Source organism: Stegostoma tigrinum, chromosome 9, assembly GCF_030684315.1.
Source record: "Stegostoma tigrinum isolate sSteTig4 chromosome 9, sSteTig4.hap1, whole genome shotgun sequence".
Classification (NCBI taxonomy): Eukaryota; Metazoa; Chordata; class Chondrichthyes; order Orectolobiformes; family Stegostomatidae; genus Stegostoma; species Stegostoma tigrinum.
The window spans coordinates 22,427,170-22,452,451 of record NC_081362.1 but is presented as its reverse complement, the minus strand read 5'-3'; the positions used below and the strand labels follow the sequence as shown (position 1 = coordinate 22,452,451).

Here is a 25,282-nt window from a genome sequence, read left to right as displayed (position 1 = left end):
CTCACTGACTACTGAGCTTCCAGATTTGCCCCTCCCTCAACTATGTCTCTGTGACATAGCAATTATATCATACCTCTGTGCCATAATCAACATTCTCAACTCATTTGCCTTACTTGCAAGATTCCTTGCATTAAAATAAATGGCATTCACCCTTGCCATGCTCCATTGTGCCTTAATTTGACTTGCATTTCTTTCTAAATGGACTTGGTTCTTCTAAACTCATTCATATTTCATCCTTTATTGTACCTCCATTCTGCATCTCAGACCCCAGACAAATGAGTTGCTATTTTTGCCAGCTGCACCAACAAACCTGACAGTAAGAATGTTGGTCTCATTCTGATTCAGTTGCAACCTGGACTTGTACAGGTCCTACCTAACCCAGAAACAAACCCTGTGATCCAAGAATCTAATGCCCTCCATCCTACTCCAGCTCTTCAGTCTGCATATTAGAATGTGACACCATAAGTCATTCAAAGATTACATTGAATGCATTTTAATATGCTAAATGCTTGTTGCAGCATCTCATCCATTTTTCTACCCATGTCACTGGTCCCAATGTGAACCATGATCACTAAGTTAAATGTTCCTCGGAGCTCATGTCCAGGATGCAGGATGGCAAGCATAATTTCGGGACAACTCTGGAAAATGTGGGATAATTGGTAATCCTGGCCACTCCATTGAACTATTTGTGCAGAACTAGGGGTAGGCTATTTGAACTAAGATGAAGAGAAATTTCTTCACCCTCAGAGCCGAGTGCCTGTGGAATTCTCTGCCACACAAAGGAGTTGAATGTTTTCAAGAAGGCATTAGATATAGTTCTTAGGGCTAAGAGTATGAAAAGGTATGGGAAAGAAGGTGGGAACAGGGTGCTGGGTGTCGGGTGATCAGCCATGACCATATTAAATGGTGCAACAGACTCGAAGGGCCAAATAGTTTTCCATATAACCGTCGACGTTCCATACACCTCGATAGGGTTAATTAACAAAAAAAATCTGTTGATCTGGAAAGTCACAAAAGACCCTTAACATCCACTATACAGTTTATTTTTGTAAGATACAGACAGATTCCAACTACATTTAAAGGGGAAGAGGAATGCTTTCCAATTTAGTTTAGTTTGGTTCAGTTTAGTTTTCAAATTATACGCTCCCCTTCCCTGTTACTGACTCTTCCCATTAACCAGCGTGTGGCCACCATACCACTCAAAACGGATACTGCTTCTCTGATAGCGATGGAGCCACGAGATCAACACATTAACCAAAAGCCCGAATAAATAAACGGTCTTACTTCCTAAAGGCTCCCGCCGCCAAAGAGCACGATAATCACAAACTGCGAGTGTCCGGCGCCATCGGGAAGCGGTCGCTGCCGGGAATTGTAGTTCATCTCTCCACCACACGAATTAAGTCAGCCAGTCAAAAACCACTACAACTCCCAGAACACATAGCGACGGCAAGTTTCTACGCTGGCGCCCTCAGAAACTGCAACCAACTCCGTAGCCGAACGGGCACGCGCGGATCGCTGCGATTTGCCGTCGCCTGGTCCCGCCCCCACCCAGTGTTGACGGACATTGTTCTGGACCAATGAAATCTCGAAATTATGCGAGGGGGCGGAAGGCCGCTTTACCATTAGGAAGGCAGCAAAGGCAGGGCTGTCGAGTTGACAAGAGTGTGGCTGCTGGTGGGATTGAGTTTTCTCAGACACGGGTCGTTAAGGGTTGGAAAGTTTGTTGCCTGTTTCAGTATTTAATGTTTTCTTTTGCAGGAGGGGAACAATGTCGGATAGCCCTGTTAACCTGAGTGAGGGTAATAAGGTATGTGAGGTGTGGTTTGGGCAACAGTCACTTGGCTGTTTCCTGTTGTTCATAAACAAATACCTTCAAGGCTTCTACTAGAATTTTGGGGATTTGATGTAATTTGTTCTTTGTCCCGAATGGTTAAAGTCTAAATGTGGTACAATTGTATGTCTCTGCGTATGGGCCGTGATAGTTTTAATGCAGAATTATTGATATTGCACTTCTACTTTTGTCTGTAGATTTGTTTCAGTTTTTAAAAAAACTGGCTGGTAACAATCTTTGTAGTTACGATATGTTTAAAAGTATTTCCTTAATTGATTTTTTTTGTTTGATTTTTAACAAACATCTATTTCACATTCATGTTTGGTTTTTTTTTATCCCATTGCCCTGCAGCTTGACTTCTTGGCTTTACGTTCTGCCTCTGCCACATTCTCCTTTCCCCCCCCTTTCTCCCCCGCCCCCAGTTCAAAATAGAACTGTTATCCTACGTTGCAACAGTAACTCGATGTTTTTTTGAAAAACACTGTATGTGGTTGTAAAGGGCTTTTGGATGCGCTGTGTTTCTCAAAAAAAAAACACTTTTTTGTGTGTGTCATGACGAAGTGTGGAGCTGGAGGAACACGCGCAGGCGAGAATTTTCTGAAGAAGGGTCCCGACCTGAAATGCCAACTTTCCTGCTCCTCTGCTGCCTGGCCTGCTGTGTTCCTCCAGTTCCACACTGTGTTATCTCTGACGCCAGTATCTGCAGTTGTTATTTTTTTTGTGTTGTTTATTCATGAAGTAACTTTGAAGCCATACCAAAAAATCTTGGAAGAGGAAGCTGAAATGCTTAAGCAAAATTTAAGCTTTGAAAATTACTTTTCTTCTGAACAACCTGTTCAGAGATATTGCATACCCATGGCGCAAATAGGACTTGAACCTGGGCCTCCTGGTTCAGAGATAGAGACATTATCACTGTGCCTCAAGAGACCCCCCCCCCCCACTAAAAGTCCCTTATCTGTACTTGTGAATCAAGCACAATTGTGCCCAATTTTCATGACTTTCCCTTGGCAGTGGGTTGTAACTAAAAGTTTATTTAAGTTTATTCTACCTTTCTTCAGCCTGGATTCCTTCCTAATGTGCCCATAATTGAATAATAAGATGCTGGATTATGAAGGATTAGCACAACTTGCATAATTTTTTGTATTCTGTGCCTCTCATTAATTGGAGAATGTTATGCTTTCTTAGCATTTCCTGGCTACAGAACATGTAATTACTTTGCAACCTTAACATAATGAAAATATGGTCCTTCACAGAAGCATTACTAAAGGACATGTGCCACTGAGCCACATAAGTTAGTGGCTTGTGTGACTAAAGGCTTGATCAAAGAGGTTTTAAGGAGTATCTTAAAGGAGAAAAGTGAAATTATAGGGAGGGAATTCCAGAGATTGGAGCTTAGATAGCTATCATTGGAGCAAAATCAGAGATACTCGAGGCCAGAAATAACTGAGTGCAAATATCTTGCAGAGTTCTCTGGATGCAGGAGGTTTCAGTGATTGAAGAACTTCAAAATATGAGCAAGAATTTAATAATCAAGAGATTTCTTGATTGTGAGCAACAGGGGCTGAGTGTTGGATGAACTCCAGTTTATGGAGGTTACAATGTGATAATGTGACAGCAAAGGCAATGATAGTTTCAGCAATTGATAAAATGAAAATGGTTCAATTCAGGTCGGTGGAAATAGTCGGTTGTGCTGATGCCATGAACGTGCAATCAGAAGTTGGGGGAGTTAGTAAGGCACCAAGAAGCTAAGCTGAAGCCCAAACCTTTTGGTCGGGTAGATGTGAATGATTTCACTTTGTCATTTTAAACAAGAACAGGGGAGTTCTTTTGTGCCTTGGCCAATATTCATCCGTTTGATAATAAAGCAATTATATTACATGGCTATTATTCAATTGTTATCTTTCCTACATTGAAATAGTAGCTATACTTCCAAAGTACTTAACTGGTTGGAAGGCATTTGAGATATCTGATTCTGAAAAATTTAAAGTGTAAATGCTGTCTCACTGAACATTGCAAATAGGCTATCAAGGAGTTGGATAAAGACAGTAGCTTGAAAATGAAGTGAGTTCCAAAAGCATCAGTTCCTTTCTTCCCAATATTTGCAGAAAGTTTCTGCTTGTCCAGTAATGGATGTTGGATAGCAGTCTGATAATTAAACAAGCGGTGGAGTTGAGAGAGTTTGTTGTGAAATAAAGCTCATTGTCATTAGTGTACTTGTGGAAACTAACTTTTTTTGCTTTTTGAGCAGCGGCATATGGATGAAAAATGGGAAGGCTAAGGAGAGATCCCTGGGGACACTAGATGTGCAGAAGCAAGAGGAACAACTGTTGTATGTGGAGGTCAACCCTGTGAAAAGCTGCTGACAGGTTGGGAAGGAAGAGAGTGGAAGCAGTCAGCAGTCACAGTCTCAAGGTGCTATTCAGAGTTCGGCGAAAGGAATTTCAGTACTGTGGCAGGGGCATAAACCTATTAAAGGGATACAAAACTGTGTCTCAGGAAAGATGGAAATAGATTTGGGAGATATCAACATCTCTAACGATTTTATAGAGGCAAGAAGGTTGAAGATAGTTGATAATGTTGAAGGACAGTGAGGTCAAAAGTTGTGTAGGCCTTATGGGGAGGTGTAATGCTGGATTTAGAAGAGGATCAATATCTGAAGTGAAAACTGTGTAGAACATCGTTGTACATGGGAGCTAGGAGCACATATAGGGTATTCTACAATTTAGGGGGAACAGGCTTAAGGGAGCAGATTGTCAATCTTGTAGATAAGAGAAGTTTTGAAAAGCTCAAGAAAAATTTAACTTCAGGTCTTGAGCTTGGTAGGGAGCACTCAAAGACATTTGGTTAAGTGGAGAGGAGGGAACAGCAGAGGAAACTGATTGATTTGACAATCTTACTGATGAGCATGTGTGCTCCCTGCACTTACTGAAGTTACAACAAAGATTTATTTACGAGTATGTCCAAGATTTGCTATTCCTGAAATCCCTTTCATAATTCTACCATTTAGTTTATGTTGCTCCCCTCATTCATTCTGCCGAAATGTCATTCAACATTGTTAAATTCAAATTTTTGGTGTCTCTACGTGTCAGCATGTTATAATTTCCCTCAGTGACTATGCTAGTTATTATTTATTTTACTTTGAAATTTGATGGTATCTGATCTGAAGTTATATTACGTATACCCAAGCCCTGGTCAGTAACATTTTTCAAAAAGAATGACAGCCTACATACCAATTCCCATGAAACACCAGTGTAATTTCTGTCCCCTCTGTAAAAATAACTGTTTATTGCTGTCTAATTAGGTATCCACTCTGTCACTAACCCTTTAAATCCTTGAGCTTTTAGTTTTGCAGAACGATTGATTTTTATGGTATTTGCATTTTTTCAATCCACAGGAGTCCATTGCTCTATTCGATGTAATGCTGTTGTTTCATTGAACAATCAGTTATCAAATCTTGCTGGGATTTCATTAATTATCCTTTAGTTTTTCACATGCCAATTAGTTTTGTCCTGGGATTTTGTCATTGAAAGTTTCCATAGCACTGATGTAGGCTGGACTGTGGTTACTTGGTTTGTCCCTCCTCGTACATAGGCATTGTCAGACCTTCATATCTTAAACTGTTCAGTTCTCTGACACTAACACATTTCTTAAGTGTGGAAAATTGTAGTTCATATTCTAAATTAATGATAGAAACATGTGGTTCCTTGGTGCCTCAGCTCAGCAAATGGATGCTCTGTACAGAAGAGGATTCTGGGTTCCATTGCAGACATGTTAACTTCTCTTTTTTTGGCTTGCAACCAAATAGCCAAGACTGGTTAGAAGGAATTAGTTTTCCAGGGTGTCTCCTGCAGGTCTTTATCAAGCATCCTCTTGCTGAAAATGTTGATATTGGTGAAAGACAGGATTGGGTTTATCTGAGATAGCATGTTGGAGCTCACTGATTCCAAAATTGAATTGGAGAGAAGAATCCTGAGGAGAGTTCAGAATGTTTAGCTTGATGATATAGTATGGCATGGTTGAAGTGTTTTGGATAGATTTCTTGCAGAAGAACTAAAAACCTTGAGAGAAAATGTTTTTGCTTTCCTTTTTTTTTGGAAAAAACTTTCACATCAGACTCTTTCTCTCTTTTTCCCCCCCCCCCCCCCCCAAAGTTACAGTTTGCTTCCTGTGTTAAAGAAACTCTGGCGCAACGTTCAATCATCAAGCTCAGATATGTGCAATTATATTTGACCATGTGATGAATCATGCTTGCATGAAGGCAGTGGATTATCGACATGCGAGCATTTGTAATTAAAACTATATCCAACTTATATACAGTCTCCACAACTTAATTTCCGTATTGAACTGAATTGTCACTTATTTACCAAGGCTTGTATGTTAATGTCACTAGTTAATGTCTTAACTTTTGTTAATGTCTTAGCTTTTGTGCTCCTGAGATGCTGCTGGGCCTGCTGTGTTCATCCAGCCTCACATTTTATTATCTTGGATTCTCCAGCATCTGCAGTTCCCATTATCATTAATGTCTTAACTGTTTGTTTATTTTGAGAAGCTATGTCAACTTCCAATATTGTAATTTACATGAAAAATTGGGTGTTATTTTTAAAGAGGGGTGCTTAGTAATCTCAGGTGGTACACTCCCCCTCCTCCCCCCCCCCCCCCCCCCCCCCCCCGGCAACCTGTTTGGGTTGTTTTAAATTGTTGTTCAGTGACTGTTATATATTAGACTGAGCCACATCAGTAGATGAACCATCATGCATCTGCCCCAAAGTCTGTGGGGCTCCCAATTGTTCCCATGTCCCTGTGACAATACAGCAGAGAATTCTGGCATTGAGAATAGAACAACTGCAACAGTCAGGACTTCTCGTTTCATATCAGTACTCTTCATAATAGTAAAATGACTGCAGTTGGAGCTCAGTTTGATCTGAGAGCAAATTGGAGTGAGATCCTTGGAAGGATCAATAGAGATTGATTTGTTCAAATTAATATAAAGGGCCAATGCCTCTTTGTAGTGATTTCTCTGCTGTCAAGAGAGTCCTAACTGACCTACGTGAAACATTGAAAAGAGCCGTTTCTTTGCAGCTAGTGATGTGCTCTTACAAGTGTGTTTTGTACAGTTTCTCTAGACAATGAGGAGATGATAGATGATAATTACTGAAAGAACCTCATAACATGGTAGGGCATGTGCAGTGGGCCACAGACGCTTTGGCTTTCTTCGGTGGTGTACCCCTTCCATGACATGGGCAATAAATATTGACTAGGACATCAGGGAGAATGTGCCTCTTAATTAGAGTCAGCAAATGTTTTACCTAACTGAAAGGCTTGAGTTTAAATTCTCTTCTGAAAGATGGTAACTCCAGCAATATTGTATTTCTCTAGAGTGTCAGCTTAGGTTTTGTGCATTAATAAGACCATTTTGCAGAGATATTGGTCTATTTAAAAAGAAATAATCTTGGCACTTTTAATTTGAAGCTAAAAATCACCCTTTACCATTTTTCTAAAGTACAATTTTAACTCATGCTTATTATAAGATTATCTTTGAGCCCAATCTTGTAGCATTGTGTAATACACTGGTAATTCTGTATATTGTATTCTTGGCAGGTTAAATTGGCACTCATCTGCACACTATCAGTTGCTAGGGAAGTAAGAGGATTGTGCTGTAAGATTACTTGATTTGATATTGCTCTTGTAGTAAGAGTGAAGTTATTAACAGTGCACTATAGAACGTTATTTGATAAATCTAATTCTGACTACTTATTTAATATCCTGACTCTCTTTCCTGTAGACCATAAGTATGGCAGGATTCTTGTTTAAAGTATTTAAACCAAAGGTAAATGATTTTTCAAAAGTATGAAATGCTGGAAACATTTAGCATGTTGGCCAGCATCTGAGTGTGTAGCAATTAATAGCTCAGTTCAATGACCTTTTATCAAAACTGGATGCCATTAGAGATGAACACTATTTAAACAAAACAGAATGAGCTAAAGGGACCAGGAAAAGAATAAAAAGATGTCCAATAGGATGAAGAGTGAAAATAATGAACCAGTTGCTGTATAGCATGTTCTAGTTATGAAGTCTGCTGCTTGCAAGGTAGAACCTTGTCTTCATGGAAGCAGTGCAGTAATATAGTAACTCTGTTCTTCTTCTGACTGGTCTATCATGGACTCCATTACCTTGACAACATTTATGCAAAGTTCTACTTTTTTTTTTATTGCCTAGCACAGGATGGCTCATTGGGCATCTCTTGCTCTTTCTAGCTGTCATTGGGCATTTTGGAAGGATTTGCAGGCTGACGGCTGACAGGTTGGACCATGATGATAAACACAGTTTCCATGGCTAACAAGTCCCTAGCCTTGAACTTGGAGCTTCTTGCCCTGAGGAGCAGAGAAGTTACCACAGACCATAAGACTACTTACAAGTAGTAACGAGCAGCAGATGATTTCAATTTTTTCAATAATTGAGAAGAGGGAAGCAATCCAAAAGCACATTGCCCTGTAAAACTAACCACAATTTAACTCTTATGAAGTGTTTTTTCTTTCTTTTGATTGAAAGTTTGATTTTTTTTTTCTCTCCAACGGTGTTAAAGGTGTTGCATGTGTGTCTTCATGGAACCAAGGCACAAGGTGTGTGAGCTGACATTGACGGTGTTACCGTGGTAATGTGTTCTAATGTCAAACACTTTGCAAGATGTGCTAATGGGTCCAGTACTGCTAAGACCAGAAGTGGTACATTGCTGTTTTTTCCAACATTGTGTCAAATTGCGGAAAAGATTATTTTGTTGAATTGTCAGACTTTCTTTTTGCAAACCATTCATCTTAGCAATCTGTTGAATTGAGACTTGAGAGTTTTTAGTTTTGGACTTACTGTCTCCAGGCAGTGATTGATCCTGTCGTATTCTGGTGTAGTACATGTATATGGGCGGCACGGTGGTTACTTGTATGGGTTGCTCAGTGGTTAGCACTACTGCCTCGCAGCACCAAGGATCTGGGTTCGATTCCATCCATGGGTGATTGTGTGGAATCTGCACATTCTCCCTGTGTCTATGTGAGTTTCCTCACACAGTCCAAAGATATGCAGATTAGGTGGGTTGTTCATGCTAAACTTGCCCACAATCTCCAGGGATGTGCTGGCTAGGTGGGTTAGTCATGGGAAATGCAGGGTTACGCAGAAATGGGTCTGGGTGGAATGCTGTTAAGAGGGCATTGTGGATTCAATGGGCCAAATGGCTTGTTTTTACACAAGGATGCTATGATTCATACTGTATTCACAAATGTCTAGTTTTAACTGAAGTTTTAAGTAGAGGGTCAGCTTTTTTAACAGAAGTGACTTTTTTGGAATAATTAATATCCACCACAACTCCCGTTGTCTTGCTACTGCAAAGTTACTAATTTGGAGGTTTTTTCCCACAAAGCCTGCTCCCAAAAGTAAAGTAATAGGGGCAAAAAAAATACACTCACGGTTGCAGAGCTGGGCAACTTCCTTCAATGGTGTGTTCCATGATTTGATCAAGTGGGTTTGCACCAGTTTACTTTAACTTCAATGGCAAACAGATGCTGATAAAGTGTTTTGATTTTTCTTGTGTCAAAAGTCCATTCTATTTCAATGTGAGATCAAACATTGCTTAAGTATATATGGTAGGTTTGATTGGCCTCTGAAAGTACTTCCTAATTTTTAAAATTTAAAGCTAGTACAAAAGCTAAGCTGACACTCCAGCAATGTTCTACTAGAAATGCCACTTTTGAGACATTAAAGACTCCCTCTGCTCCGCCACACCCTCTCATACATGCGTGCACACCTCAATGTCCCATGAAGAAGACTGGTTGGGTGCAGCCCATGTCCTGACTAATAATTATGTTTATCAATATTAATATTACTGATGATCTAGTCATTACCATGTTGCTGTGAGTGGGATCTTGCTATGTGCAAATGTTTACTATGTTGCAACAAATAATACACTTCAAAAAGTACTTCCTGGCTTATTTTGATATACTGTAATGATAGTACTAATGGAAGTCAAATGTGTTGAAGACACATTCACATCATTTACTGATGCACTGGATGTTGTACTGTAACTTGTGTAATGCTCTTGCAGTGATGAAATAGTTGTAATGTGTGCTCATTCTTGTCACGAACAAAATGGCTGTAACAGTGAGTTTCTGAGAATTTTAATGTGATTGTGTTTGTGACATTGGAGTCTGTATCATGTGCATTACCAACTGAAAGGGATGGTAAAGATTGCTGTGTCCCATTTCTGATTTATCACTAAAAGGATTCTTATTTTTCTGTAATGGCATCATTGGCCCTTACTATGGGTAGTGTTTAGCTTTGCAATTCAACCTTTAATTTTATGTCTTTCTAAATAAATCAACCCTCCTGTCAGTGGGGAAAAAAATTGCTGTAAGGTATTCTGAAGGCAGAGGAGTTAGTCTGTTTAATGTAGATGATGCTGTATTATGTGGGAAGGAAATTTGTTCTTTTTTTTAAGAATAAGTCTACTGTTTCCTGTGGGTTTGCCTTTTTTTGGATGAGTTTTGCATTTCACTTCCCAGGCTGCTATTTTGGCACCGCTGGAGTGAAAGAAGAACTTATGGGGCAAAATGGCTGCTCTTTTCTAATTCTGTAAAAACTGGTACGGATACACAATGTCAAACAAGGTGCCAGATTGGTTTTCTGTTTACAATCTTCTTGATAAAGGGTTATCTTTATCATTGGCAGCCGACACTTTTTAAGAAGCTTTTAATAAGATGCGTAGCCTCAAATTGTAGGAATAGATGAAAATAGTTCATGGTTTCGGGGTGGGGGCGTGGGGTGTGGGAAATGAATCACTACTGTAATCCAGCTACTGTTTCAATTTTAAGTTGGTTTAAATCAGTGGTTCCATAGGGCAAACTTCCTTCTGGTAAGTGTTCTATAATTCTGAAAATGCAAGCAAACCTGATATTTGAGACTTGTAATGTCTGCATGTAAAATAAGGTGCATTCAAGACTTGAGATCTTCGACTATCAAGAGAATGAGACCCAGTTGATCTGTCAAAGAAACTAGAATACCAATAAATTTTCTGGAAGTGACACATAACTCTCTCGGTTTTCTAGTTCTTGCTGTACTTGCTGTTGTTTGGTAGTCTTTCAACTTGAGACGATGGTGTGTGCTTTACTGGTCACCTCTGGTAAACATTGCCTGGTGTGGTTCAGGAGCCCAATTTTAACTTGACTGCCACATTTGCACTCAGAAAACAGTACACTGAGAAGGTGCAATATTTGTTGGTTTCTGATTTCTTTCAAATATTTGTTATTTAGAACATTGGTATTTTTGTTATTGTCCATTAGTTTACCTGAGTTGAGATTTTATTTGTAAATTTATAACTATTAATATTCTTCCATTTGAAGATTTTCTTCTGGGGGACTAGTGCTTTAGTTTCTTTCGTTCATAGCATGTGAACATTACTGGCAAGGCAAACGTATGTTGTCTATTCCTAATTGCTATTGAGAAGGTGCTGGTGAGTTGTCTTGATGTTTTGGATGGAATTTCTGGGATTTTCTACCAACAATAGAACAATTATGATATTCTAAGTGCACATGGTGTATGGCTAAGGGTGGAACCTATAGAGTGTATTTTACTTTTTCCCCCTTCATTCATTTAATAGATGAAGGCGTCACAGGCTAGGCAGCATTTTATTGCCCATCCCTAATTTCCCAGAGGGCAGTTAAGAGTCAATCACGTTGCTGTGGGTCTGGAGTCACTTGTAGGCCAGACCAGGTAAGGATGACAGTTTCCTTCCCTAAAGGACATGAGTAAACTAGATGGGTTTTTCAAACAATCAACAATAGAGTCATGGTCATCATTAGCCTCTTAATTCTGATATTTACTGAATTCAAATTCCACCATGTGCCATGGCAGGATTTGAACCCAGGACCCCAGAACATTATCTGGGTGTCTGGATTAACAGTCCAGTGATTAATACTAATAGGCCATCACTTCCCCATGTGTGTTGTCCTCATACATCTAAGTGGTAAGCTTGTCCAATTTTGAAAGAGACTATTCATCAAAGATAGTGAGTTGCTGCAGTGAAAGTTGTCAATAGTAGAAAATACTGCCATTTCTGCACAGATAAAGGACAGAATGCCAGTCAAGTGGGCTGCTTTTTCTTAGATGGTGTCAAACATCTTGTATGTTGTTGGAGCTGCACCCATCCAGGCAAATGGGCACTATTATTTCACATTCCTGATGTGTATAATTTTTAATATGGAGTTCTAGAATATAGGTCATAGGATGCCAATCTCAGCTCTAGGACTTCACTGCAGAAGTTCCTCAGTAAATATTTTTGAACTAACCTGTTCAGAGATGATACTGCACGTTTTCTAGAGCAGGTGGGACTTTAACTGAGGACTCCTGGCTCAGAGGTGGGGACATTACCCTATAGCCAGAAAAATCCAAAGATCTTCAGCATAGTGTCCCACGCCTGATCATCACCTTCAGTTGATTCAATTACCTTTCCATCATAAAAGATCAGAAACAAGACAATTTCTGTGATTTGCAGTGTTCAATATCATTCCTGTCTCGGATGTGAAGCAGTCCGTGTGCACGCAAAGTAAGATCAGGACAACTTTCAAATTTGGGCTGACAAGTGGCAACAATAATCATGTCATAGAAGTGCCAGGCAAAGAATTTCTAAAAGAGAAGTTACCAATTTTCCCTTGACATTTAAGACTATTGCAATCAGCATCCTGGGCATTACTATTTGTCGAAGAATTAACTAGTCCAGCCATATAAACACTAGCTATGACAGCAAGTCAGGAGCTGGGAATTCTGTAGCAAGTAACTCACCTGAATCCCATAATCTGACCACCATTTTAAAAATGGCACATAAGGCTCTTGTGTGGTGTGTGTTAATGTCCCTATCTCTGAGCCAGGAGGCCTAAATTCACCCGCTCCAGAGGTGTGTAATAAGACATCTCAACAGATTAGAAAATATTCTCCCTGAGGAACTCCTGCAGCGATGTCCTAGAGCTGAGACTGGCATCCTACAACCACAGTTGTCGTCATTGCTAGATATGACTCTGGCCAGTGGAATGTATTCTCCGATTTTTATTGACTTTAACTTTGCTAGGGTTTATTGATGTCATATTCTGTAAAATGTTGCTTTAATGTTTAAAGAGTAGTTACGCTCAATTCACTACTGGAATTCAGCGATCTTTTTGTGTTTGGTCCAAGGCTGTAATCAAGTCTGGAGCCAAGTGGCCCTGTGGAACTCCAATTCTGCAGAGATGAGCAGGTTACTGCTGACTAAGATAGCACAGTTAGTGATACCTTTATCACCTTGTTTACTGCCAAGCTCAGGCCGAATTGGATTATTTAAAGATCCTTGTCAGCTGGGTTACCACTGATACTGTACTGGTACAGCTTCATAATGGGCGCAACAAGTTCTGGAGTGCCATCTTCAATATTATAGCTAGGATGATGTCAGGGCCCATAGACTTTACTAGATCCAAAGTCTTCAGCATTTCTGTCTTGTGTTATGAATAAATTAGCTCAATATTTGCATTTTTGGGGACGCGTATGATTATTTGACTGCTAGTTGAAAATGCCTTCAGCTGTGTCTTTCAGACTGAATTGCTGGCCACAATCATCAGTGAGAATGGTATATTTATGGAACTTCTCCAATTTAGTTTTAGTTGTTCGTCAGGATTGAATGTTAAGTTTACAGAGATTTGACCTGATCCATTGAGTTGTGGTGTTGCTTAACTGTAGCATACTCCTTCTCTGTTTTAAACAGGTCCGTAGGACTTGGTGTAGTGTCACCTGGTTGATATCATTTTCAAAGCCTAATGTATTCTTGTAATCATCACTGAGGCATGGTAGATTTCCTGACTTGATGGTAATGCTTCATCCAGGCAATGTTCAGCTTAAAGTTACTGCGTCATCAGTTTACGAATTTTAGGTGATAATCAACTTGATCTTGCATGTGATTGACCTGAAGTCTAGAGTCCAGGGCCACTCCCTTCTAACCCTTTACCACTGTGCTCCCATCTCTGATGTATCCGTCCTGCCAGCGGGATAGGATGTATTCAGGGTAAGTGGCAGCGGTGACTGGGATGTTGGCTGTAAGGTATGATTTGATAAGTATGACGGATTGTCGGGATGTTGCTGGACTAGTCTGTGGGATAGCCCTTCCAATTTGCGGACAAATCTGCAAATATACCTAATGGAAGATAAGTGGCAGCCAACTGGCATACAGCAATATTCTCAAACAACAATGCGATAATGACAAGATTTTCTTTAGAAACATGCCAGTATTGGCTCCAAAACACCAGGGGAGAACTCCCTTAGCTGTTTCAGTAGTGGCTCAGATCTTTTTGTATCCAATTGAGAGAGCAGACTAGGCTTCAGTGACGTCTCCATTATAGGACAGTGGCTCTGGAAGTTAAGTACAATCAGGGTGATTCTCACTGCCTGTGCTTGGTATTAAGATTGGGTAAAAAATGGGTACCCAGTATTGGGCATTTAACTTTGCCAAGGCAGAAAATAATTCTGTATATTGCTTTCTATTTGAAAGGTGCCAAGATATCAAATTACTGTTTGTAATTCTCATCAGGGCTAGTATAAAATTCTACATTTCTGTATAACTATCTTGCATTGTGCACTGCAAGTAAGTGTCTCCTTTTTACTTTCAGCTAGCTTCAGTGTCCATGGAGGCAGAGCCCTCAATTTTGGTTGATATTCCTGATGCTCTGAGTGAGAGAGAGAAGGTAAAATTTACAGTTCACACCAAGGTAAGTCTGCTCCTTCACACACTGCAGAAAACATAAAACTGTCTAACCTCCGCTGTTTTAAAACCATTGTAGACAAAGTCGGATCAAAATAATTGGCTGGATTGGGTGCCTAGAACTTTTGAAAGTGGATGTTAGAAATGTCAATAAAATAGCATTTGCAAATTATAAAGTGCCAGCTGTTTACCATCCTCTGGGAAAATGACAGGAAAAATGGCTGTCTAACAGCTAACTAGTTAAAGTTTTCAATGATTTGATCCATAAAGCTGTCTGAATTTTATGACAATGTTTTCTATGAATTATATTTTTTTCTCTGAATCAGTATTTTCCCATTTCCATCAAAACCGAGCCATCAGTTGAAACAAATAATTCTGAAAAACTCGGGTCAAGCAGCATCTATTATGAGAGAAACAATGAATGGTTTGAGTCTGGTATGAGTTTTCAGAACTGAAAAGTTACAGAAAATAGGTCAGTGTTATCTTTTGGCTGATGCAGAAGACCAAGACAGCAGATGGTATAGAGGTCCAATGCAAAAGAGAAAGCGGTTGTCAGAGGTCGAGAAAGGGGACATAAAGTGTAAATTAAGGTGTGAAGGGAAGAAAATTGGTTCTTGCTATCAAGTGCAAACTGAACAGGGCAAACAGCTTTAGACCTGTACATTAATTTGACACTTCTGGATAACATTGTTCTGAAGAAAGACACAGCACTGTGAATATAATTCAATTGATTAAGAAGACCTGAAAATGTTCAGGGAATTGCAGACCAGCCAGATTAGCATTGCTGGGGGAAAACCAAATGAATCCTTACTTAGGGAAACAATAGAACAACTGGAAAAAGGAAGTACAGTAATAGATGGTCAGAATTGATTTCACAGTGCTGAACTAACCTTATTGAATTTTTTTGAGGTGGGGGTGGCGATGCAACAGATGCAGTTTGTTGTATTTTCAAAAGACCTTTGATAAGATCACCCATAAACTATTGAATGAAGTTAAAAACACATTGAATCTGAGATGGGTGGTAGTTTCCATATTTGGCTTCAAGACAGAAAATGGAGGGGAATAAAGAATAGTCATTCAGTTGTAGGGGGATCAGTGCTGGGGCCTCTGCTGTTTTAAAACTTAGATTAATGATTTAGATTTTGGAATCAAAAATCAACTTCTAAATTTACAAATGACAACATTGGAGGAATAACTGATACAGAGAAACAAGTCACAGGAGACAATTAATAAAATGAAGCTGTGCAGATAATTTGAGGTAATGTATTTTGTGTATTCCGTAATTATTTGCAAGGTGCAAGTCTAGCTGCAGTAGAAGAACACTACCTATCACTGAAGGTTGTGCCACAGGTTAGCAAGCAAGGCCTTAAAGTGAAATGGTGCAAATGTTAATCCGTTTTTGTGGTCTCAAGTTTGGTTTTTGAATGTGCGAACAAAAGTTGAACCCCCACTCTTAGCCACAAAATGCTTGCATTGGTCATCTCAGTTTATCACACCAAAGTGATACTTTTAGTGACCAGTCATTTTATAACTGACATCTTTGTTTTGGATACAATAAAAATGAAAGTGACAGGTTTGATAATCCTTTGTGATTACAAAGTATCTTGTACAATTTATTCAGTTTAAACTGTCACAATAATTTAGTCTATTTTAAACTATCACAACAATTTAATATGAATGACTGTCATGTCGTCTTGTCACGTTTCAAATCCCCCACATCATGCCAAGCTGCACTCTGTATATAAGCTGACCACCATTTTTGGAGGAATTTTGATGTTTCAAAGGATAACTTGTATGTAGACTCCAAGGTCTATCGAGAGAATAACATGTGAAATGTAGGGAAGCTCTGCAGAACTTGTGTAGAGCATAATTTATGCCCAGAGCGACTGCTGTGTTTTAGGATGCCAGCTTTTAAAAGAGAAGATATAAAGGTATTGGAAATGGTGCAGTGAAGATTTATTTGAGCAGTACCAGAAATGAGTAGGCTGGGCCTGTTGTCTAAAAGGCAGTGGGAAGACCTAATGGAATTCAAGTTATGAAACTTTTCGGCAAGGTAGATGCAGAATGTTGTCTCTTGTATGGATGAATGTAGCAATAGACAATTGATATAAGATGGACTTCAAGTAAGTACAGTATGACATCCATTAAAAACCATCTTTTTCCAAAGAGTGATAAAAATCTGGAATGCTGTGCTACAGTGAGTAGTTGAAGCAAATAGCACAGTATTAATATTTTAAGTGAAAGCTAGATAATCTGTGGAAAAAGGGATTAGAAAATAATGATGAGTATTTGAGGAAAGGAAGGAATTCATTCAAGTGAAATATAAACTCCATGAATAAGTTCAACCAAATGGCTGTTTCTTCACTGTATTCTACATAAATGATTATGCAAGCTACTTCTGTGATCTAGAGTTTGGATGCTGGGAAACTGAACCCAACTGAGATTTTGTGGCATTGAAGCTACATGAGATTTCAACAATGGGTAAATAAGACATACTCCATTAGATTACGTCCTAATAAAACAGTACACCAGCTAACATGATGTGAGCATTGCCAACACAGAACTGCAATCGGAGGAAACTATGAAATGTTTTCATCTTCATAGCACTGTTGCCATGTGATCACTGCATCATATTCAGTGAATCTGCATACCAGAAAGTATTCTGAATTATTTTTTCCTATTCATATACACAAACAATATAAGTAGGTTCACTAAATGTGTAAAGGTTTTCTCTCTTGTATTCCTTTTTAAATTATCCTTGCAAATTATCCTGTCCATTCTGACTCTAACCTATCTTGTCAAATACTCTTGATTTTATCTAGTTCTGTTGTTTCTGTGCTTTATGGAGTTTTCATTGTGTTTGTCTCCAGCTCAATTAATCTCCTTGCTAAATCATTTTTCTCAATATTTGATCTCTCTTTGCCATTAACTTTTCTATGGCATCCCTTTCTCCATTTTTGTGACCACAAAGTTCCACCCACGCAAAAGTAACACTGAAAAGTTCTGTTTTTTGTTGTCATAACCATCTGAATTTCTTAATGGTCATTTCATCTTATTAGATTAGATTCCCTACAGTGTGGAAACAGGCCCTTTGGACCAACAAGTCCACACCGCCCCTTGAAGCATCCCACCCAGACCCATCCCCCTATAACCCACACACCCCTGAACACTACAGGTAATTTAGCATGGCCAATCCACCTAACCTGCACATCTTTGGATTGTGGGAGGAAACCAGAGCACCTGAAGGAAACCCATGCAGGCACGGGGAGAATGTGCAAACTCCACACAGACAGTCGCCTGAGCAGGAATTGAACCCGGGTCCCTGGTGCTGTGAGGCTGCAGTGCTAACCACTGAGCCACCGTGCTGCCCCATTTGAAGCTGTAATTGGTATGTAGGTCCAATATGGCACAGAGGCTATGTTTCCAAAGGGACAGAACCAAAGTCCATGTCAGACACCATCGCAGACATGATGAGAAACCCAAGAAATGGTCACCATCCATGACAGAAAACACCAAGAATCTTTAAGTCTAAATAACCACCTAGCAAGTTTCATTGAAAAAGCCACTACGGCTATCACTGTAGAACAGTGCAGTGCAGGCCTTTGTGGCAGATGCAACACTTTGAGAGACACGGATCCAGTTGCAAGAAAGTGATCAACATCAATGACAGAAGACAGAAATCCAGCTAGAAGCACTTCATAAAAATCACTGATAAAAGTGTGGGGCTGGATGAACACAGCAGGCCAAGCAGCATCTCAGGAACACAAAAGCTGACTTTCCGGGCCTAGCCCATGAAGGGTCTAGGTCCGATACGTCAGCTTTTGTGCTCCTAAGATGCTGTGTTCATCCAGCCCTATACTTTGTTATCCTGGATTCTCCAGCATCTGCAGTTCCCATTATCTCTCAAAAATCACTCTTCTTTCTCAATCCAACCACAATGGCCCAAGACCACAGTCCAATAACACCATGCACTGCACTGTCTGAAAGAGGCCTAAGCCAGTAAATTTTCTGTATTAAAGAAAATTGTAAACACTGATCTGATTATGAAGCAGAAAATTCCTAGGCCTACGGTCGCGATGACCGATGCTGTACTGATTGTTTTAAGTAGAGCTCGTGCATTTTCTGTCTCCGTTGCCATTGTCATTGTGGACTGTTTTGACGTGAACATTGTACAATGCAAATATCATCCATGGTATGTTACATCAGCACTCCTCATTCCGGCTCCGTGCAGCCCGCTGCTCCGCCCCCAGCCCGCTCTAACCGGCTCCGAGACGCCCAACCCCGGCTCCAACCAGCACTGTCCGCTCCGCCCATCCCCACGCTGATTGGAGAAAGCTCTACACGCTCCTGCGTAAGTCAGAAACTGGTACCGCAATCTTTTATTTAGTTTTTGATGGGGATGGCGGGAGAGAATTAGCTTCGATTGTTGATTTTTCTAAACTTCCTTTTTATGTACTAGTTCTTATCTTCAAGGAAGTGTTTGTTCAAAATCTGCACTCGAGAAATCGGAGATAAGTGCTTTCAGCTGTACTGTTAAAAGCAGTAGATCAAGGCATACAGTTCATAGTAGAGATCCGCAAAGTGATGACTAGGGGAAAAACTGTAAATTCTGCATGACTTAAAAGGAACAGTGATTTTGAAAAGTTCTCATGGTTTATCTTGATACTTAATAAAAAGGTTCTGCGAATTAACATTTTGGGAATTAAACATTTCTGATAATTGGATATAAATCTTCAAATATTATTCACTTCTATTCCCCTCCATTTAGGTAGCATCCTATAAACTAGAAAAGGGTCAATGAAGGGCGCCATCAATTAGGAAATAGTGAAATAAGTGACCCCAAGATTGTAAGGGGAAGAGAACTAGTTTCTCAGTTTTGCAAGACTCTAACTTTACTTAGGAATAAGTAAATGATAAGTAAGTCATCAAATGATGAGTGTAGGGAGGGATATAGCAGCACATTGGAAGTGAAGGAGCTAGATGAGAAAAAAGGCAGGGGAGCAGTGACTGCCAGTGTCTCAAAGGTAAATAGTGTGTCTGGGAAGGCTCAAATTGCTGATTGGATGCCAGCACATTTTCTCTGTTTTATTTGAGTCCAAAAGGACGGTACAGAAGACTTTCCATATCTGGGAGGTGAGTTCAGCTGTATGTGGAGAGTTGGGAGCCTTGGGGGTAATACAGCCTTGGTATGAGACTCATGATTTGGAACTTTGATGCCAGATTGTGTCTAAAGTGCTGATGGATAAATCACCAAATATTCACAAGCTGTGTTCTGTTATATGGAGTGTGAGAAAGAATGTTACTAATGTGTGGTGCAAACCATTTTGATAATCTTTTGGAAATTAATTTTCAAAGTGAAGTCTACTCGTTTTTTCTTGAGCATCTATTAAGTTTTTGTTACTTCTCCCAACTAAGTTGAAGAAACAATTTCCAAATATAGGCCTACTAAAAAAAAATGCATCAAAATGGGCCTCTTTCAAATTCTGCACTAAGCAGTCAATCTTGTTGTAACTGAGCATTTTATATTAAGCCACTGAACCTATAGATTGAGTTGTATGGAATCTAAATGGACACTGAAATTTCTAAGAAAAATGTTCACAGTCAGGCTCTTCCAGGAAGCTGTCCTTCAGTATGATATAATGCCAGCAAAGTACCTAACTGCTGGCATTGTACTAGTTGCACCTTTCCTTGCTTAAGGACTCTGGAAAACCTTGGTGATATTCCAGCTGATGTCTGTTAAGCGCTTTGACATAATTTGGCCACCAGCCAATGTAAAAACAGCTTCTGAATGTCATTCTAATTGTGTGAGGCAGAACTTTTCATGCGAGAAGCCTCTTGGAAGGAGTCTCATAGTTTTGTAGAATCCTGCCATATGGAAGAAAGCCATTGGGTCCAACATTGTCCTTTTGAAAAAGGTACCCAGCAATTCCTCCCTCTGCTTTTCCTGTATCCCTGCAAGTTTTCCTTAAGTGTTTATTCAATTCTCTCTCTTCTAAGGTGTAAATGAGTCATCCACCATCACCCTAACTGGTGTATATTTACAAACTAGTGATTTGCACATTGAAAGTCTTGTCAAAGTGATTTTTGGGAGTGGATGGTTTGCTTTAGACAGTTGGGCAGAGTAATAGCAATGACCTTCACGTTGATTTCAAGCTGTCTTGTCCTCTGCATGATAAATGTTGAGGTTTTTGAGAAAGCAAATTGTTTTTAGGTTCAGGATATTGGCCAAGATTGCTTGATGTTTTCCCACTGCTCAGGGGTTCCATATAATTTGTGCAATAACTGACATGTCTTCCGGGGTTTTGTCCACATGTTTGATGAGAAGGTAGAATTTACCCATTTGAGAGAATGCATCTTTCTCCCATTAATAGTAGTAGATTTGTTAACCCAGAGATAATGGGAACTGCAGATGCTGGAGATTCCAAGATAATAAAATGTGAGGGTGGATGAACACAGCAGGCCAAGCAGCATCTCAGGAGCACAAAAGCTGACGTTTCGGGCCTAGACCCTTCATCAGAGAGGGGGATGGGGGGAGGGAACTGGAATAAATAGGGAGAGAGGGGGAGGCGGACCGAAGATGGAGAGTAAAGAAGATAGGTGGAGAGGGTGTAGGTGGGGAGGTAGGGAGGGGATAGGTCAGTCCAGGGAAGACGGACAGGTCAAGGAGGTGGGATGAGGTTAGTAGGTAGCTGGGGGTGCGGCTTGGGGTGGGAGGAAGGGATGGGTGAGAGGAAGAACCGGTTAGGGAGGCAGAGACAGGTTGGACTGGTTTTGGGATGCAGTGGGTGGGGGGGAAGAGCTGGGCTGGTTGTGTGGTGCAGTGGGGGGAGGGGATGAACTGGGCTGGTTTAGGGATGCAGTAGGGGAAGGGGAGATTTTGAAACTGGTGAAGTCCACATTGATACCATATGGCTGCAGGGTTCCCAGGCGGAATATGAGTTGCTGTTCCTGCAACCTTCGGGTGGCATCATTGTGGCAGTGCAGGAGGCCCATGATGAACATGTCATCAAGAGAATGGGAGGGGGAGTGGAAATGGTTTGCGACTGGGAGGTGCAGTTGTTTGTTGCGAACTGAGCGGAGGTGTTCTGCAAAGCGGTCCCCAAGCCTCCGCTTGGTTTCCCCAATGTAGAGGAAGCCGCACCGGGTACAGTGGATGCAGTATACCACATTGGCAGATGTGCAGGTGAACCTCTGCTTTAATGTGGAATGTCATCTTGGAGCCTGGGATGGGGGTGAGCGAGGAGGTGTGGGGACAAGTGTAGCATTTCCTGCGGTTGCAGGGGAAGGTGCCGGGTGTGGTGGGGTTGGAGGGCAGTGTGGAGCGAACAAGGGAGTCACGGAGAGAGTGGTCTCTCCGGAAAGCAGACAGGGGAGGGGATGGAAAAATGTCTTGGGTGGTGGGGTCGGATTGTAAATGGCGGAAGTGTCGGAGGATAATGCGTTGTATCCGGAGGTTGGTAGGGTGGTGTGTGAGAACGAGGGGGATCCTCTTGGGGCGGTTGTGGCGGGGGCGGGGTGTGAGGGATGTGTCGCGGGAGACGCGGTCAAGGGCGTTCTCAATCACCGTGGGGGGAAAGTTGCGGTCCTTAAAGAACTTGGACATCTGGGATGTGCGGGAGTGGAATGTCTTATCGTGGGAGCAGATGCGGCGGAGGCGGAGGAATTGGGAATAGGGGATGGAATTTTTGCAGGAGGGTGGGTGGGAGGAGGTGTATTCTAGGTAGCTGTGGGAGTCGGGGGGCTTGAAATGGACATCAGTTACAAGCTGGTTGCCTGAGATGGAGACTGAGAGGTCCAGGAAGGTGAGGGATGTGCTGGAGATGGTCCCAGGTGAACTGAAGGTTGGGGTGGAAGGTGTTGGTGAAGTGGATGAACTGTTCGAGCTCCTCTGGGGAGCAAGAGGCGGCGTTTTCCCAGGTGAACTGAAGGAGGGCTTCCTCCCACCCCAAGCCGCACCCCCAGCTACCTACTAACCTCATCCCACCTCCTTGACCTGTCCGTCTTCCCTGGACTGACCTATCCCCTCCCTACCTCCCCACCTACACCCTCTCCACCTATCTTCTTTACTCTCCATCTTCGGTCCGCCTCCCCCTCTCTCCCTATTTATTCCAGTTCCCTCCCCCCATCCCCCTCTCTGATGAAGGGTCTAGGCCCGAAACGTCAGCTTTTGTGCTCCTGAGATGCTGCTTGGCCTGCTGTGTTCATCCAGCCTCACATTTTATTAGCTTAGATTTGTTAACCCATACTCCTTGGGCAGATAACCTCATCACCAATAAGTGACTCATGCAATGGTGTAAATCAGAAAACACATCTGTGCTGGTCTTGATCTTTTGTGGAATACTACCAGATTTGTCAGGGTGCAATTTGGCCTCTGGTCATCGCTCAAAGTAAGAGTTTTGTAACTTGTGAATTCGCATCTATGCAAGACCCACTTCAGTTGAATATACAAAGCAGGTGGCTCTATGTTCAATAATGTCTGTGGACTTGCAAAGGATTGTGGTTACCTGAGTTATTTGATTTTAAAGAGGTCAGCTAAAGGGACTGTGGCATGTTTCTTGAAAGTCACTAATTTTGTGATAACTGGAGACCACCTGTCTGGGGCAGAGTTTATTACTATCAGATTGCAGCTTTTCCTTTTGGGTTTTGCTGATTTTTGTCTATTTTAGTTGATTAGCCTGGGCAAGGTAAAGAACTTCACAGTCCAACACACCTCTCTATGGGAAAACCTCTTGTGGGCCCCATCTGGTCCCTGAGGGCCTGGTCCAGACTGAATTCTTACTACCATCCTGATAAACATCCAAAAGAATACTTAATACTGTTTCCAGAGCAAGTACATTTTGGCAAAGATTCTAAAGACATCGACTTGCATTTATTGACATCCTCCTTTGTATGACATTATAGCACACATTTCATACCTTTTATTTAATTTGTTTGCCGTCAGGAACAAAGACTTGGCCCTAATTGTGGTGTTCACAGAATGAATTTCTGAAGATGGAACTCATTTTTTAAAAATCCTGTGTGGGGCTGAGGGTATTTAGAGTAGTAAACATAATGCTTTCATATTAGAAATTGTTAACCAGTTTTGCATGGTTGAGCAAGTTGACTTTATAATTAATTTCATGTTTAAAGAAATCTCTTGGCTTGATCTTTAAATCTAATACAAAGAAAGCATGTGATTGGCCATATCCAGAACTGTGTAAAAATAATTTAAATTTGTGACCCATGGGGTTGTGATATTACAGGGACAGTACAGTCATCCCATCTCAGTCGTAATGCAGCTTTTGTCATCCAGCACTTGTGTTTTTTAGAAGACCTTCAATGAGACCTATAAAGTAGCTTTATAATAAGATAGCTTGATGACTGGTAAAATTTAACATTGCCCAGATTGAGAAGATTTCAATGCAAATCACCAAGTGTCTTCCTTTCATGAACATTTTTTTATGGTTTGGCTATGGTTATTGGCTGGTAGTTGCTATATCTTTAAGTTTGGCAAACAACTCTGGACTTTAATTGTTGGGATTTGGGCATGACATGATGAAGGAAAATCAGTGACCTTTGAAACATGGGTGGAGCCAGTGATTGCTGCTAAGTGGAAAGTGATTAAAAGTCTTTGGGCACAATGGATGAAGAAATCAAAATGTCCCCATGATTGGGATATGCTAACACTTGATGTCTCCCCATTCAGACCACACTGCCATCCTTCAAGAAATCAGAGTTCTCGGTTATTCGGCAGCATGAGGACTTCATCTGGTTGCATGACACCTTGGTAGAGAATGACGAATATGCTGGTATTATTGTGAGTAGCTGAAATGTATTCAACAGTTGCTGTCCATGTGACTATGCATATGATTAATGCTTCATGTGGATAGAATCTATTATTTTCTTAATGGTGAAAAAGACAAAGTCTGCAGGGTGGGAAGCATGAAGATTGTGTGTCCAGGTAAGTATTGCTGAAAGCCAATGAACACAGACAAAATCTAATGAAAATGTATAAAGGAATATTAGCATTAATTGTTATGGTGACTGTAATAAAACGGGCGAGAATGACACTTCAGATATATAAAGCCTTAGCTGGACTCCATCTGGATTTAGTTTTGAATCTGATGAAGACCTTGGAGGTTCAATACAGATTAACCCTTTCAATCTGTTGTAATTTAAAATTAAGGGAGAACTGTATAAAGTTGACTTGTTTGTAAGGCCTTTGAAATAATAAAAGAATGTAGTGGGATAGAAACAAACAGTTTCCCAAGAGAAATTTCAAACTAGCAGCAACAATTTTAAAATTGTAGCTAGGCAATTTAAGAGTGAAATTGGAAAATAGTAATTTTTTCAATAAAGGATAGTGAAAATTTTGAACTTGTCTCCAAAAGAATTAGTAATCCTAGCAGTCAACTGAAGCCTTCTAGACTGAGATCAACAGATTTTTGTTGATTCTAGGCTTTAAAGAATATGGAGCAGAGGTTTTTAGATAGAGTTGAGGTACTGATCACCCTTCATCTAGAAAAATAATGGAAGAGGTCCAAGGGTTTGAATGACAGCTTGCTGTTCCATTTAAATGTACATTATGTGTAGCTTTAATGTTCTGTATGCCTTTTTTAAAAAAGGTTTGCGTTGAAATGTTGAACACGGGGTCAGACAAATTTAGGTACTAGAGGGCATCTGGTTTTATGTTATATGTAATTGGTGGTTAA

The 25,282-nt window shown here is 40.6% G+C and overlaps 2 protein-coding genes and 1 pseudogene across 4 annotated transcripts in view; 1 reads left to right on the top strand and 2 right to left on the bottom strand.

Annotated features, from left to right (window-relative positions):
- The window catches only part of mgme1 (mitochondrial genome maintenance exonuclease 1), a 30,203-nt gene extending 28,739 nt beyond the window's left edge, over positions 1-1,464 (bottom strand). The window contains exon 1 of the mRNA XM_048535428.2: positions 1,285-1,464. The gene's annotated coding sequence lies outside the window, so the exon portion shown is untranslated. The remainder of the gene's footprint in view (positions 1-1,284) is intronic.
- A 140-nt stretch (positions 1,465-1,604) lies between these two features.
- snx5 (sorting nexin 5) overlaps positions 1,605-25,282 on the top strand; it is a 52,618-nt gene continuing 28,940 nt past the window's right edge. Inside the window, exons 1-4 of one of the 3 annotated variants that reach the window (XM_048536179.1) lie at positions 1,605-1,674; positions 1,759-1,807; positions 14,500-14,598; positions 24,277-24,387. In XM_048536179.1, coding sequence (XP_048392136.1) covers positions 1,769-1,807; positions 14,500-14,598; positions 24,277-24,387 — 249 coding nt within the window. In that variant the 5' untranslated portion in view covers positions 1,605-1,674; positions 1,759-1,768. Of the gene's footprint in view, positions 1,808-14,499; positions 14,599-18,973; positions 19,725-24,276; positions 24,388-25,282 lie in introns of those variants that run through there. The other 2 variants (XM_059648409.1, XM_048536180.2) reach the window with 2 other exon arrangements.
- On the bottom strand, positions 17,171-18,832 carry LOC125454660 (transmembrane protein 267-like; annotated as a pseudogene).